The sequence below is a fragment of the Culex pipiens genome, chromosome 2, assembly GCF_016801865.2.
Source record: "Culex pipiens pallens isolate TS chromosome 2, TS_CPP_V2, whole genome shotgun sequence".
Taxonomy (NCBI): Eukaryota; Metazoa; Arthropoda; class Insecta; order Diptera; family Culicidae; genus Culex; species Culex pipiens.
The window spans coordinates 108,743,095-108,758,465 of record NC_068938.1 but is presented as its reverse complement, the minus strand read 5'-3'; the positions used below and the strand labels follow the sequence as shown (position 1 = coordinate 108,758,465).

The 15,371-nt window shown below is 37.7% G+C and overlaps 1 protein-coding gene across 4 annotated transcripts; it reads left to right on the top strand.

Moving 5' to 3' along the window:
• Nucleotides 1–881: 881 nt before the first annotated feature.
• On the top strand, nt 882–12,351 carry LOC120415687 (germ cell nuclear acidic protein-like). Of its 4 annotated transcripts, none has more exons than XM_039577273.2 (11): nt 882–1,038; nt 8,365–9,076; nt 10,095–10,258; nt 10,325–10,619; nt 10,683–10,826; nt 10,893–11,015; nt 11,079–11,243; nt 11,307–11,429; nt 11,493–11,657; nt 11,721–11,819; nt 11,973–12,351. In XM_039577273.2, the coding sequence occupies exons 1-11, from the start codon at nt 989–991 to the stop codon at nt 12,333–12,335; spliced, it is 2,403 nt and encodes an 800-aa protein (XP_039433207.1). In that variant the 5' UTR covers nt 882–988; the 3' UTR covers nt 12,336–12,351. The 4 variants fall into 4 exon arrangements, with proteins under 4 accessions (XP_039433207.1, XP_039433206.1, XP_052562824.1 ...); XM_039577272.2 differs by having other exon boundaries at nt 11,721–11,843; nt 11,907–12,351; XM_052706864.1 differs by lacking the exon at nt 11,721–11,819 and having other exon boundaries at nt 11,493–11,583; nt 12,019–12,351.
• Nucleotides 12,352–15,371: the final 3,020 nt, after the last annotated feature.

Here is a 15,371-nt window from a genome sequence, read left to right as displayed (position 1 = left end):
CGAAAATTTGAATCGTCATTCTTCGATGCTTTGCGCCATCTGCCGGAATTATGGAGCTTTTAATCGCGAATTGCGTTAATTTATAGAGGGCAAAAAGTTTACACTCGTACTACTTCAATTTTTTCTCAAAAGTTGTTCTAAGAGCTGTAAATTCAATTTTAAGTTTGCATTCCTATATAACCGAACAGCGAAAATTTGAATCGTCATTCTTCGATGCTTTGCGCCATCTGCCGGAATTATGGAGCTTTTAATCGCATGTCGTTTTGCTCATGAACGCCAATAAGCGATTTTGTTCTTCAATCCAGCAGAAAGGAATTCGCGATTAAAAGCTCCATAATTCCGGCAGATGGCGCAAAGCATCGAAGAATGACGATTCAAATTTTCGCTGTTCGGTTATATAGGAATGCAAACTTAAAATTGAATTTACAGCTCTTAGAACAACTTTTGAGAAAAAATTGAAGTAGTACGAGTGTAAACTTTTTGCCCTCTATAAATTAACGCAATAAAAAAGATTTTGAAGAAAAATAATTTTGAAAAAAAAAATATTGTGTAAAATGATAGAGCATCAAAAGTTAACAAAGGATCAGCTCGAATTTCTGCTCAAAAGTTATTTTGAACGCTGGAATTTAACAAAACAGAATTCGCATACATAACCTCAACGGGCAAAAATTTCAATCGACATTCTTCGCTCTGTTCTACTACTCAACACTAGGTGTCGCATGTCGTTTTGCTCATGAACGCCAATGCGATTTTTGGCAAGTAACCTCATTTTGGCGCCACCTACATTTGAAACACAGTCGCGCTGCAAAACCTCAAACCGGCTCTTCAAACGAACGTACCATGAGAATTTGAACTGTTTCGTAATTAATGAATAGTATATAACAAAAAGGCCTTTTCTGAACGACATCGTCTTCCAATCAATTGTCGGCGTCATTTGTGGTTAGCCAAATTTAGAAAAGAAGTGAAAAGAACGAGCAAAAGAATAAAAATGGATACCGTGGAGAAACTGAACGTACAACATAAGGAAAAGGAAGACTGGTAAGTCAAAAAGTAAAATAAAAAAAATCATGTTATGTGTAAAAGTACCAGCAGAAAAAATGCTAACAATCATTCCCCAGAAATTTTCCGTAAGAATCTTCAAAATGGCCGCATTCATAAAGTCTTTTGATAGGGTTCACAGACCTTCAATATTTCTGACTAATCGGCAAGGACTGATAAAAAACCTATCCAACGATTGTTCGTGTTGAAGACAATATTTCTATCATAATAGGGTATATGGCCCTATTTTGGACCTACTATGCAAAGCGTCAAGACATTTCGCATGGTTCTCAGGAACGGTTTAACTAATTTGGCTCGTTTCAGGATTGTTTTGTGCCTTAATTTATGCTTAACAAAGTGTACTATTGAAAATTGAAAATAATTTAACTATTTCATTGTAATAAGCATTTCAAGTAAAACATTTTTTGGATGCTTTTTGGACTTATTGGATGTATTTCGGAGACATCGGTGAACCTATTTTGGACCCACTCTCTGATTGGTTGAAATTTGGACAACTCAAATTGCGGCGTGCGATGGCAACACGCACACTTACAAAAAACTCGGTTTGATAAACCAAAGGGCCTATCCACGATTGTAATTTGGAAAATATTTATTTCAGAAATTAAATAATTATGATAAAACAATGGATTTGAATTTGAAAACGTGTTTTAATTATATTGAATGGAAACTCACGCATCTTTATCAGATATCTGTCCTATTTGCAATTTGCGTATTCTTACGACCTAATTGTTCAAGCATTAGAACATAAAAGACAACCCGTTATTAGTCGCAATAAAAACACCTTAACTTAAAATCAAATGAATGACAGAGATTCATAACAAATTACAATGAAAAAAAGTTCTAAATTTTACGCAGAGCTTAAGTTCAAATATGATTAAACAATGAAGAAATTTTAAAGGGAGATTATAGCTTGTAACTTGGTGTGAAACTTTCTCATCTGCCATGTTAAACTTTACAATTGCTTGACAAAAAGTTTAACTACATGTTGCACTTTTAAGAACAATGTAATATTTGAAAAAAAAAAATTGTTTCAATACCAGGGTGCCTTTGATAGTCATAGTTTGTCTTGTTGAAAGCAGATTTGAGGTGTTCAAATATTATTTTTACTTCGAACTTACCATCACTTAGGTTGCTGATATAGTTTTTAAGAAAATCATTTATGTCAATAATTGGTTAACTATGTTTATAAGCTTTTTAACATAATACATATAAATTTTAGGTAAAATTGCTAAAAATTCAGAACATTGCCTAAAATTCGTTGAAACTAGTTTTGTTTATTAAATTATAGACTTACTGAATTCAAAGAACGAATCAAAATGTTTTACATTTTATATTGTTTTAATGAAAATGCCTTTAAATTAGGAGATTTTTTTGAATTATGTTTCAAAAACAAATAATATTTAATAATATTTATTATTTACAAACTTATTTTACCTTTTCCTAGTAGAAGATTGTCCGAAGAATCCGAAAATGCATTCCGTTTTACGATTCAAAATCATGTTCATTGAGAAAATCATGACACTTTGAGAAGATTAAAATAATGCTATTTATCAAAATTTTCTTAATTATAGTTAATTAACTTTTCAAAAATATTCTTGAAAAGTTCTTCATGAGGTACTTTGAGCACTTCTCTACCACAGTCAGTATGATTCCATACCATTCCGTACGTATTTAATTTGTACTCTTCATTTAGCGGAAAAATCTCAAACCTATCAAAGTCACCCAGATTTACGGTAATCAGATATGTCTCAAATAATAAAATTCATAAAGTTAACATCGTATTAACCTCTTATGATAATTTGTTTTGGAAGATTTATATTTTTCAAGCTGGTTCAATTGTGTTTCTAACATGATTGACACGGTAAAATCTAAAAGTGTAATTTATTATAAGCCAACGCTGCCAATTGTGAAAAATACGTTATACCTGTATTTTTAAAAATTATATATTGATAGATATGCAAAAATCAGTCAAAACATACAAAAAATCAATTTTCCATTTGTATATTTCTCTGATTAGTTTGCAATACGTCATAACAGGCATCACGATCTCCGACACTTATTTGATTTTTTTTTTCTCTGAATCAAACCAAATTTTGTTTGTTTTCCAGTAAAGAGCATTTAAAAGACGTGCAGATGACAATTCAAAGCATTTTTTATTTATAATTCGCAAATTGATCGAGAACTGATCGAAAAATTGATTTGTTTACAAATAGCACTTAGAATCTTTTTAAAATGAACTCAAGATTTTTTAAATTTAATTCATACGACTTTTTCAAAAACCACTCGTAAGCCATGTTGACAGCTCCTGTCATGGTGACAGCTGACGATTTAATGAACTAGACCCTTTAGGTTTTTCAATCGTTTCCCCTTCAATTCCAACAGGGTAGCCAGTTTGCATTTTTTGAAGCAAATTTTAAAAATATATGCAGCTAAATTGGTGATAATGATGTTAAGACAAACATAAATCAACATCAGTTTAAATTTTGGGATACTTTGCAATCGGTCCTTACAATCATCTAAATCTCTATCATCAATTTGGATTTTTATCGTTTAAAAAACACATTTTGATTGTTTCTGTTAATCATTTGCTTTTTAAAGCTTAGATTTCTTTCAAATAATTACAGTAAAGGAATGCAATTCAAAATATTAAATTAAAAAATTTCAATTAATGTTAATGAAATATCGAAATAAATTGATAAACAAAACTGGCAACACCTTGTTATACATGTGTTGGTGATAGCCTTGAACCGACGGCGAAGTAGCTCCAAAAACTCATCCAACGCGGCTGATTTGAAAAAATATTTTGAATTGAGTTTTTTTCGATAATAGAATAGTTATTTCAATGGTTTAGTGACGAAAAACATAAAAGAATTAAATAGACAACAGTTACATTGCTCGGAAACCGGACGAAATTGCTTGGTGTCAGTGCAAAACAGAAAAAATCATCAAGGTGTCGCGAGCCAAATCCGATAAGCAACGAAGCCGGAATATTTGGACCTAATCGATGTGCTAGGAAAATGTTAGGAAATACGGATGGCATTGGAAAAAGTGGCTGAAAAAGCGGAAATAACCAAAAATGTTAACATTTTTGGAAGAGGTAAGCTACAAAACGATCCTGCTTACACTTTCTGTTGGTTGGATTCAGTGAATTCGTACTTTAAAAGCCTGAACTACCTCGATTAATAAAAATAGGTCCAAAATAGGTACTAGGTCCAAAATAGGGCCATATACCCTATCTGAGATCCGGCCTCCAAAAGTTGTATAAATAACACTTAAGTGCTAATAACTTTTGATAGGGTTGTCAGATCATTGATTTTTTAGGCTCATTTGAAAGGTTTTTTGATTATCTATCTAACGATGGGCTGCATGATTAACCCGGACATCATTTTTAATGAAATATCTGAGATCCGGCTTCCAAAAAGTGTATAAATAACACTTAAGTGCTAATAACTTTTGATAGGGTTGTCAGATCCTCGATGTTTTAGGCTCATTTGAAAGGTCTTTTGATTATCTATCTAACGATGGGCTGCATGATGGACCCGGACATCATTTTTATTGAAATATCTGAGATCCGGCTTCCAAAAAGTGTATAAATAACACTTAAGTGCTAATAACTTTTGATAGGGTTGTCAGATCCTCGATGTTTTAGGCTCATTTGAAAGGTCTTTTGATTATCTATCTAACGATGGGCTGCATGATGGACCCGGACATCATTTTTATTGAAATATCTGAGATCCGGCTTCCAAAAAGTGTATAAATAACACTTAAGTGCTAATAACTTTTGATAGGGTTGTCAGATCCTCGATGTTTTAGGCTCATTTGAAAGGTCTTTTGATTATCTATCTAACGATGGGCTGCATGATGGACCCGGACATCATTTTTATTGAAATATCTGAGATCCGGCTTCCAAAAAGTGTATAAATAACACTTAAGTGCTAATAACTTTTGATAGGGTCGTCAGATCCTCAATGTTTTAGGCTCATTTGAAAGGTTTTTTGATTATCTATCTAACGACAGGTTGCATGATGAACCCGGACATCATTTTTATTGAAATATCTGAGATCCGGCTTCCAAAAAGTGTATAAATAACACTTAAGTGCTAATAACTTTTGATAGGGTCGTCAGATCCTCAATGTTTTAGGCTCATTTGAAAGGTTTTTTGATTATCTATCTAACGACAGGTCGCATGATGAACCCGGACATCATTTTTATTGAAATATCTGAGATCCGGCTTCCAGAAAGTGTATAAATAACACTTAAGTGCTAATAACTTTTGATAGGGTTGTCAGATCCTTGATGTTTTAGGCTCATTTGAAAGGTATTTTTAATACTTTTCTGAAAATGTATTAGGTGATAGGGTTTTTTGCAAAAACCACCCTTTTTTCTATCTTCCGGACATAGGCCAAAATCGTTTTTTTTAACATAACTTTTGAAGTACTTAACTAAACTTGCTGATTTTAAATAGAGACCTATGGGACCCCAAGACGGATCGAATGAGACTACTACGGTCAAAATCCGTTAATCCAGTCCGGAGATAATCGAGTGACAATTTTTTGGCCCACCCACCTACACACATCCACACAGACATTTGCTCAGAACGTGATTCTGAGTCGATATGTATACGTGAAGGTGGGTCTACGAAGTCAAATCAATAAGTTCATTTTTCGAGTGATTTTATAGCCTTTCCTCAGTAAGGTGAGGAAGGCAAAAAAGCCAGGAGTGCGATTTCGTTTTCGTTTTCGTTTTCGTTTTACGGAGCAAGGTGGGGGACGCGGCCTCAAGTCAGTCCAAGTCCGGTTTCTTGTGGAAAAAAGGGTAGTGGCCGAACTAGTATTGCATACAAAATGAACACCACCGGAAGATATAGGGGATCGGGAGGGGGAAGGTGAAAGAAAATAAGTGTAGGTGTGAGTAAAACTTGGATGACTTGAGCAGTTACGTTAATCTAAGTTTAGCACTAAATAAAGGAAATCTGAAATTATGATTCAAAGTAAAAAGGCACCGAAGAAATAAAATTAGTAAGTTGAATTAGAAAATGTAACTAATCGGAGATTTATACAAAAGAAACCTATGATGTATTTCAAATTTGAAGAAAATAAAAAAAAAATTGGAAAACGAAAGATGAAAACTAACTTGACCAGGGAATAAAAATCTTGAGGCCTTTTTCTGGGTCGCGTCCGTCAGTAGTCTTGTCTTACATTACAACTAAAAGCAGATCTGCCAATGAAATAGAACACTTCGACTAACTTGAATCAACAACCTAAACAAAACTGTATGAAATTAACTTGAATCTCAAATCCCCAACATTTTAATTACAAAGCCAAACATTCCTATATCTTGTTTTTAAACCTGTCATGCCGCTTCAAACCCAATAAACATAAATTAACTGTTCATATTTTACAAGTTGAACACTCGTCGTTTAGTAGAAGTAGAAAGTCTATGTCGTGCCTTCCATTTTATTAGGACACACAAGCTTTGCAAACAGGAGCGTATCCCTATCATACCTTGTGTAAAATATCATTTCAGAGGAAGAGATACACTCCTGTTTACAAAACCCATGTGTCCTTTTAAAATGTTAGGCTCCATTTGATCATCAAACCTCCAGTAGATCCTCGATTCGGAACAATGGTCGATACAACCATAATCCGAAAACCGTTAGTTCAACAGATTCACGAATTTTGTCCGATATCATTTCATTGTTGATTGATCGAGACTCTATGGTTCTTTGACAAATCAGAATGGTTAGTATACTAATTGAATGCAAATCAGAGATTCTGATAGCATTACTTAACTCACTTACACTTAACTGGAGTCTAGAATTATTAAACAACCTAAACGTTACAAAAAAAAAAAAAAATAACTATTCAAAGTGCCTGAAAAAAAATCAAAATACCAAATCTTAACCTAACACCCACGTTAAGATGAGAAAAAAAATCACGTTTTTGTTTTTATGATTATATTAAATATAGATCCCACATTGCCTAGAAGAGGCCTTTCTTACTGTTGTGCGTCAGTGTTGCTTCGCTTTATGAATTTCTACTTAAGCTAACGATGTCCCATTATCATAATGACTTAAACCTGTTCCTACCAGATTTTACAAACAAGAATATTGAGATGTTAATAAAAAAAATCAATATCTTGCAATTTTACAAAGTATAAAAGTTGTGATTTCTATCAACACAAGTATATAAATAAAAAATAAATGTGTGATATATATCAACATCGGAAACCATCTTGGCAAATAGCCCTGAAACGACGGCAACGTGTGGCTCCAGTCCAGGGAAAAAGCCAGGAGTGCGATTTGACTAAATAATCATATGCATATTAACTTGATTAATTGCGCAATAAAAAATTAGGGATAATCTTAACAAACATGCATTGAAATTAATTTGGTAACGTAAAATGGGGTCAATCGGAACACATGGGGCGAATTGGGACAGCAGTTTTAACCATGTTGGAGCACAATATTTTGATTTTTCTGGTTGGTTCAGACTCTGGCCAAGAAAATGTGTACATCCATTTCCAAATTTAAAAGCTTTAAGTGCTCTAAAAACTGCTGTCCCTATTCAGACTGTAGTCCCGATTCGCCCCAATTTACGGTATAACAAAAATGAAAGAGGGACTCTAGTGATCAAACGACAGGGGTGATTAAATGCAAGGGTGTTAAAAAGAAGGGGGTGTTAAAAAGACAGGGGTGTTTAAAGTGATTAAACTACAAGGGTGATCAAATGCAAGGGTGTTAAAAAGACGGGGGTGATCAAACGACAGGGGTGATTAAATGCAAGGGTGTTAAAAAGACGGGGGTGATCAAACGACGGGGGTGATTAAACTACAAGGGTGATCAAATGCAAGGGTGTTAAAAAGACGGGGGTGATCAAACGACAGGGGTGATTAAATGCAAGGGTGTTAAAAAGAAGGGGGTGATTAAACTACAAGGGTGATCAAATGCAAGGGTGTTAAAAAGACGGGGGTGATCAAACGACAGGGGTGATTAAATGCAAGGGGGTGTTAAAAAGACAGGGGTGTTTAAAGTGATTAAACTACAAGGGTGATCAAATGCAAGGGTGTTAAAAATACGGGGGTGATCAAACGACAGGGGTGTTTAAAGTGATTAAACGACAGTTTAAAGTTAATATTTTATTAATATTGATTTTTTTTATTAATTACTTTTAAATAAAACATTCTTTATATTTAAATAAATGAACGAAATCTAAGTTGAATTAAAAGCTGTTACTGCCCTGGGCTCTGTGGGATTTGAACTAATTGAACCCCATTTTAATTACATCTTTTTTTTCTCTTTACTAGGCTTATAAACATAGTTTGTGTTTGCCAAGAGAGCCAGAAAGGAGTGAATGATGAAATAGAAGTTGAAGCGGGCGAATTGGTGATTCCTTTTGATGTTTCTGAAAAGTGGCTGTGGGTTCGGTCCTCAAACTCTATTGGAGTGTACCCAAGATCGTATCTGGAACGAGTTGAAGAGGGGAGATTTTTTGAACACCCTATTGATAATAAGTGTCCTTTTTGTCGTATAACTGTAACTAAAATATCATATGCTACTCATGTCAGGGAATTCCCTTCTGGAAATTGTTTATTAACTCAAAAATGTGAAAAATGTTTAAAACCGTTAAAAAACAAAAGATCTCTTAAAAAACACAAATGCAAAATTGTAAACTTACATAATTATACATGTCCTTATTGTGCAAAGAAATTTCAAAGACGTTCAAATCTTAGTAAACATTTAAGAGAAAATATTTGTATGCCTTCTTGCTTCGTATGTAAAAATATTTGTAATAGTTGTAATTCAAAAAAGGAATATTCGCACATAATTTTTCAAAAGATGGATGAGTTAGATAATAGTTTAAAAGCGAAAGACATTGAACAAGTTTATAATGAGGGTAGTATTTCATTTTTTGAAATGTTAAAAGTTAAGAAAAATTTTTCTTCATTTATCAAATATATGAGGAATACTAAATTTAACTCGCGATTGATTTGGATTCTCCTAGAAGTCATTGATAAGGTAATTTTTTTTCTTAATTTATATTATTATTATTTAAAAAATACAAATAACATAATTAAAAACAATAAATATTAATTGTTATTAAATTATAAAAAAAAAGATAATGTAAATTTATTAAAAAATAAGGTAAATATTAAAAAAAAAAAAAAAAAACTGAAAATTATTAATATGCAACAGATAAAAAGATGAAAAAAAAATAAATCAAAAATTAGGACGTTGCAAATATTTTTTTAAGTTTATGTCCCTCGAATCTGACCAAAGTCGAGGGGGGGGGGGGTGGGGGGGGGGGTGGTTGGGGGGTTAATTTGGTGTTTTTTGTAAAAAAAAATTTTGCCCACTGATTTTTCAGACCAATTTTGAAGGAGGGGGCGACATAAACTTTAAAAAATATTTGCAACGGCCTTAACATTTAAAATATAAATTTTTACCAAATAAAAATAATAAATAATTATATTTTAACCAAATCATAATAAAAAAAAAGATAAAATAAACATTCTCAACGTTAAAAAAAAGCATTATATAGATTTATAAAGGCATGGAAAACAAATAAATAAAGGGAGCTCAAAAAAAAAAAAAACCTCATCCTCACCAATACTCTCAAACCCCGAAGAAGCTGGACTTGTTGCGACGCGTTTCGTCGCAGAACTGATCATAAAAAACATGATAAACAAGGCTACATAAATGTTGTTTGTCTGATTGAATAAATAATAATAGTAATAATGAATTAATCTTATTTTAAAAATAATAAAAATAAAAAAGGTATGCGCTAAAACAATTCTAAAATGATAAATCTTATTTATAATAACTTAAAACGTATCTTAAAACAATTATAAAATTTTAAAACTTATATATAATAACTTAAAACGTATTTTAAAACAATTCTAAAATTTTAAATCTTATTCATAATAACTTAAAAAGTATCTTAAATTTTTTAAAGCTAATAAAAAAAAAATCTATACATTAAAATAGTTTGAATTTCTAAAAATAAATTAATGATATTGTAAAATTCTGATTTCAGAGAATAATGCCATTTAAGGCTCTTAAAGATGAAAATGTTATTACTTTGCTGATAACATGTAATTTGTTTTCAATTGCTTCAATTGATGTACACTTACGAATCCAAGAAGTGTTACTATCTGCTTGGGGATTGAAGGATTGCAGTGTTTTAAATGGTTTTGAAGGGTAATTATATATTTTTAAAAAAATTAAACCATGATATTTAATTAATTAAATCTATATTTTTTTAAGACTACGAGATTACATAAACAAAGATCAATATGAGCCGATGATTTCTACCAGTGTGGTGGACAAAGAGAAGCAGAAATTATTATCGGAAATGGACGAGCCGGAAACCAAACAAAACGACAATATCATTTTTTTGAACGAAACCCAGCAACAATTTGCTATCAATTCCGGATTAATCTTTACCGATGAAAATGGTAACCTGTTGAACTATCAAGTAGTGAACGATCCGGATGATCAGCAGGACGCGCCGGATGATAAACAGGACGCGCCGATGGTGGATTCCGACGAGATTGTTATTGTAAATAAAAATAAAAAACCCTAGCAATCTTCATGAAAAATAATATACATTTATTTACAACAGGACGACATCGAAAACGAGTCGGATGATCAGCTGGACGGGCCGGATGATCAGCTGGACGCGCCGAAGGACGCGCCGGATGATCAGCAGGACGCGCCGGATGATAAACAGGACGCGCCGATGGTGGATTCCGACGAGATTGTTATTGTAAATAAAAATAAAAAAAAACCCTAGCAATCTTCATGAAAAATAATATACATTTATTTACAACAGGACGACATCGAAAACAAGTCGGATGATCAGCTGGACGGGCCGGATGATCAGCTGGACGCGCCGAAGGACGCGCCGGATGATAAACAGGACGCGCCGATGGTGGATTCCGACGAGATTGTTATTGTAAATAAAAATAAAAAACGCTAGCAATCTTCATGAAAAATAATATACATTTATTTACAACAGGACGACATCGAAAACGAGTCGGATGATCAGCTGGACGGGCCGGATGATCAGCTGGACGCGCCGAAGGACGCGCCGGATGATCAGCAGGACGCGCCGGATGATCAGCTGGACGCGCCGGATGATAAACAGGACGCGCCGATTGTGGATTCCGACGAGATTGTTATTGTAAATAAAAATAAAAAACCCTAGCAATCTTCATGAAAAATAATATACATTTATTTACAACAGGACGACATCGAAAACAAGTCGGATGATCAGCTGGACGGGCCGGATGATCAGCTGGACGCGCCGAAGGACGCGCCGGATGATAAACAGGACGCGCCGATGGTGGATTCCGACGAGATTGTTATTGTAAATAAAAATAAAAAACGCTAGCAATCTTCATGAAAAATAATATACATTTATTTACAACAGGACGACATCGAAAACGAGTCGGATGATCAGCTGGACGGGCCGGATGATCAGCTGGACGCGCCGAAGGACGCGCCGGATGATCAGCAGGACGCGCCGGATGATCAGCTGGACGCGCCGGATGATAAACAGGACGCGCCGATTGTGGATTCCGACGAGATTGTTATTGTAAATAAAAATAAAAAACCCTAGCAATCTTCATGAAAAATAATATACATTTATTTACAACAGGACGACATCGAAAACAAGTCGGATGATCAGCTGGACGGGCCGGATGATCAGCTGGACGCGCCGAAGGACGCGCCGGATGATCAACAGGACGCGCCGAAGGTGGATTTGGACGAGATTGTTTTTGTAAATAAAAATAAAAAACCCTAGCAATCTGTATGAAAAATAATATACATTTATTTACAACAGGACGACATCGAAAAGGAGTCGGATAATCAGCAGGACGGGCCGGATGATCAGCTGGACGCGCCGAAGGACGCGCCGAATGATCAACAGGACGCGCCGGATGATCAGCAGGACGGGCCGAAGGACGCGCCGAATGATCAACAGGACGCGCCGGATGATCAGCAGGACGCGCCGAAGGTCGGGCCGAAAGGTGCTGGAAATAAGCGGAAGCTGGTTGGTGATCAAACGGATGGAACTACTAAAAAAAAAAAAAAAAAACCGCAGATGTGTCCAAATTGCGGCCGTCTTCTTTCTCAAAGAACTGCGTTGAGAAACCATATGAATGTATGTTTAGGTTTAAAACCATTCAAGTGCAATCTATGCGAGAAAGCTTTTGCACAACCTAATGGGCTTAAGTATCACCTTAATTCAGAGCACAAAGAAAATGTTTAATTAAGCTTAACTAAACTTGGTTTATTTTGCAACGATCCGAAAAGCGCGATAGGAAATGCTAGAGTGACGTTTGTTGGTTTTTGCTACCAAGGTGTAGCAACAATGAGGTGAGCACAACACAACGCGGGGCTCCCCCCAGTTACACGAGGAATCGGACACGATGTCCCGAAGGTGTAACTTTAGTTTTGGTGTCTTCGTCTGAGCTTTGGTCGTGATACTCGGTGGAGTTGAATGCTGGTTTGATCCTGTCGATGGCTATGCGCTTCTCCTTGCCACCGATGCGGACATCGAAGAACTTGCTGCTTCGGTTGACAACTTCGTAAGGTCCCTCGTACGGTTGCTGCAACGGCCGTTTGACGTGGTCAACTCGAACGAATACAAAGTCGCAAGTGGTCAGGTCCTTCGGCACAAATACCTTGGGCTTTGCGTGGTTGCTACCGCCAACAGGTGCGAGTTGTTGGAGAGTTTGCTTAAGCGACCGGACGAACTCCGAGCGGTCCACTTCCCCTCGCGCCGGCGCTTCGAAAAATTCACCAGGCAGCTTCAGCGTTTGACCGTACACCATTTCGGCGGAGGTGCATTTCATGTCCTCTCGAAAGGACGATCGAAGCCCCAAGAGAATCAACGGAAGTTTGTCGCTCCAGTGTTTCGAGTCCACACACATGATAGCAGCTTTCATCGTCCTGTGGAAGCGCTCGACCATGCCGTTCGCCTGAGGGTGATACGCTGTTGTCCGAGTGCGTTTAATTCCCAAGAGCTGGCTCAGTTCCCGGAACAGTTCGGATTCGAACTGTCGTCCTTGATCGGTTGTTATGGTTTCCGGAATGCCAAAGCGAGATATCCATCCAGTGAGCAGTGCTTGATCAACGGTTTCTGCTGTCATGTCGACCAACGGGACTGCTTCTGGCCATCTGGTGAATCTATCGATCATTGTCAGGACGTAGCGGTTTCCGTTGGATGTCGGGAGTGGTCCGACATGATCGATGTGCACGTGTTGGAATCTCCTTTTGGGAATGGCGAAGCTCTGCAGCGGCGAAGTTGTGTGTCGATGGACCTTTGAACGCTGACAGCCATCGCAAGACTGCACGTACTTCCTTACGTCCTTGTGCATCGACGGCCAGACGAATCGATCACCCAGCAGTTTGCGGCTTCCTCGGACTCCTGGATGGGACACCTTGTGCAGCGTATCGAGAATCGTACAGCGAAGTTTCTCGGGGATGTAAGGGCGTACTCGACCTTCAGGGGATACATCACAGTAAATTTGCACTTGTGTACCCGGTAGCGGCTTCGGCTCCAACTTGAGGGATGAACGACCATCGTTAAGCAGCCGCTTCAGCTCTTCATCGCTGGTCTGTTCCGCTGCAACCTCCTCAAAGTTCACCGAACTAGGAAACGCGATGGTTGCCACCCGAGACAGGGCGTCTGCGACTTCGTTCTTGCTACCGCTGACGTGTTGGACATCCGAAGTGAACTGAGAAATGTACCTGAGGTACCGTTCCTCGTGTGGTAGGTGGTTGTTGCTTGTAGATCCCAGTGCTTGAGTCAGCGGCCGATGATCGGTGAAGATGGTGAACGATCACCCTGAAGTACTGCACAGCCAGCTTCATTGCGGTTAGTTCTCTTCCGAACGTTGAATATCTGGTTTGCGCTTCAGGGAACTTCTGCGAGAAGAAGCCAAGAGGAGCCCTACGGCCGTGTTCAAACTGCTGCAGGACGGCGCCGGCCGACGTGTTGGACGCATCGACCATCAAACTCAGCCGTTTTGTTGGGTCCGGGTAGTGCAGGAGGGCTGCGCTGGCAATGCTCTGCTTGCAGTTATCGAAGGCAGCCCGAGCTTCATCACACCACTCGAGTTTTCTTGTGTCGTTCTTGCGGTTTCCAGGTATGAGCTTTCGCAGGGCAGCTTGTTCATCTGTGGCGTGAGGAAGGAACCGTTTGTAGCCGTTGATCAGAGCGAGAAACCGATGGAGTTCCTTGACCGTAACTGGCAGAGGTCGTAGCCCATCCTTGTTCAAGAGATACCCCAGAAACTCAACTTCACGCTGCGCGAACCGGCATTTAGCAGGGTTGATGACCAGACCATTTTTGTGCAGACGTTCCAGAACGCACCGAATGTGATCGCGATGTTGATCTTCGTTGGCTGAGGCGATGCAAATATCGTCAACAAAAACGGTCACAAAATTAAGATCCCCAAAAATCTTGTGCATGAAGCGTTGGAACGTCTGCGATGCGTTACATAATCCGAACTGCATTCTTGTAAATTCGAACAGCCCGAAGGGCGTGATCACCGCAGTCTTCGGAATGTCGCACGGTTCTACGGGAATTTGGTGGTAAGCCCGCTCCAAATCCAAGGTTGTGAATATGGACTTACCGTGTAACGCGTTGAGAAGGTCATGGATGTGTGGAACTGGGTATCGGTCCGGCACCGTCACGGCATTCAGACGTCGGTAGTCGCCGACGAATCTCCAAGCTCCGTTCTTCTTCAACACGCAGTGCAGTGGGCTGGCCCAGGAGCTGCTCGAGTGACGGCATATTCCCAGTTCAAGCATCGCCTCGAATTCTTGTTTGGCGGCCTGCAGTTTATCCGGAGGAAGTCGACGGCTCTTGCAGGACAGTGGGGGACCTTTAGTCTGGATGTGGTGAGTGACATCGTGTTGAAGTTCCGAGCGAATCGTTGACGGAAGTGTCACATCGCGGAATTCATCCAGCAGATCCTTGAACGGATGATCAGCGAGCACCGTCGTCACGTGCAGCTCGTGAAGTGGCAGCCGCTTGATGTGGCGGGCAAAAGCGCCATGTACATTCGGCGAAGAAAAACAAATCATAACAAAGGGTGATATAGACGTTGGTGATTTCAAATAAGTTATGTTTGTTTTTCCTAAATATAGTGAAGAAAACAATGTTTTATTGAATATGGATGATCACGCATCGATAAAAGCAACGTTTTTCATCGTTTGTTATCATCAGAACATCTGCTTTTGCTTTTATATTAAAATGGGAATTGAAAAATAATGCTAAACTTTCGAATGCGTTTTT

Coding starts and splice junctions, on each gene's coding strand:
- LOC120415687 (XM_039577272.2), top strand. CDS start 989: ATGGATACCGTGGAGAAACTGAACGTACAACATAAGGAAAAGGAAGAC. Junction 11,430..11,492: donor ATTCCGACGAGATTGTTATT/GTAAATAAAAAT, acceptor TATTTACAACAG/GACGACATCGAAAACGAGTC. Junction 11,844..11,906: donor ATTTGGACGAGATTGTTTTT/GTAAATAAAAAT, acceptor TATTTACAACAG/GACGACATCGAAAAGGAGTC.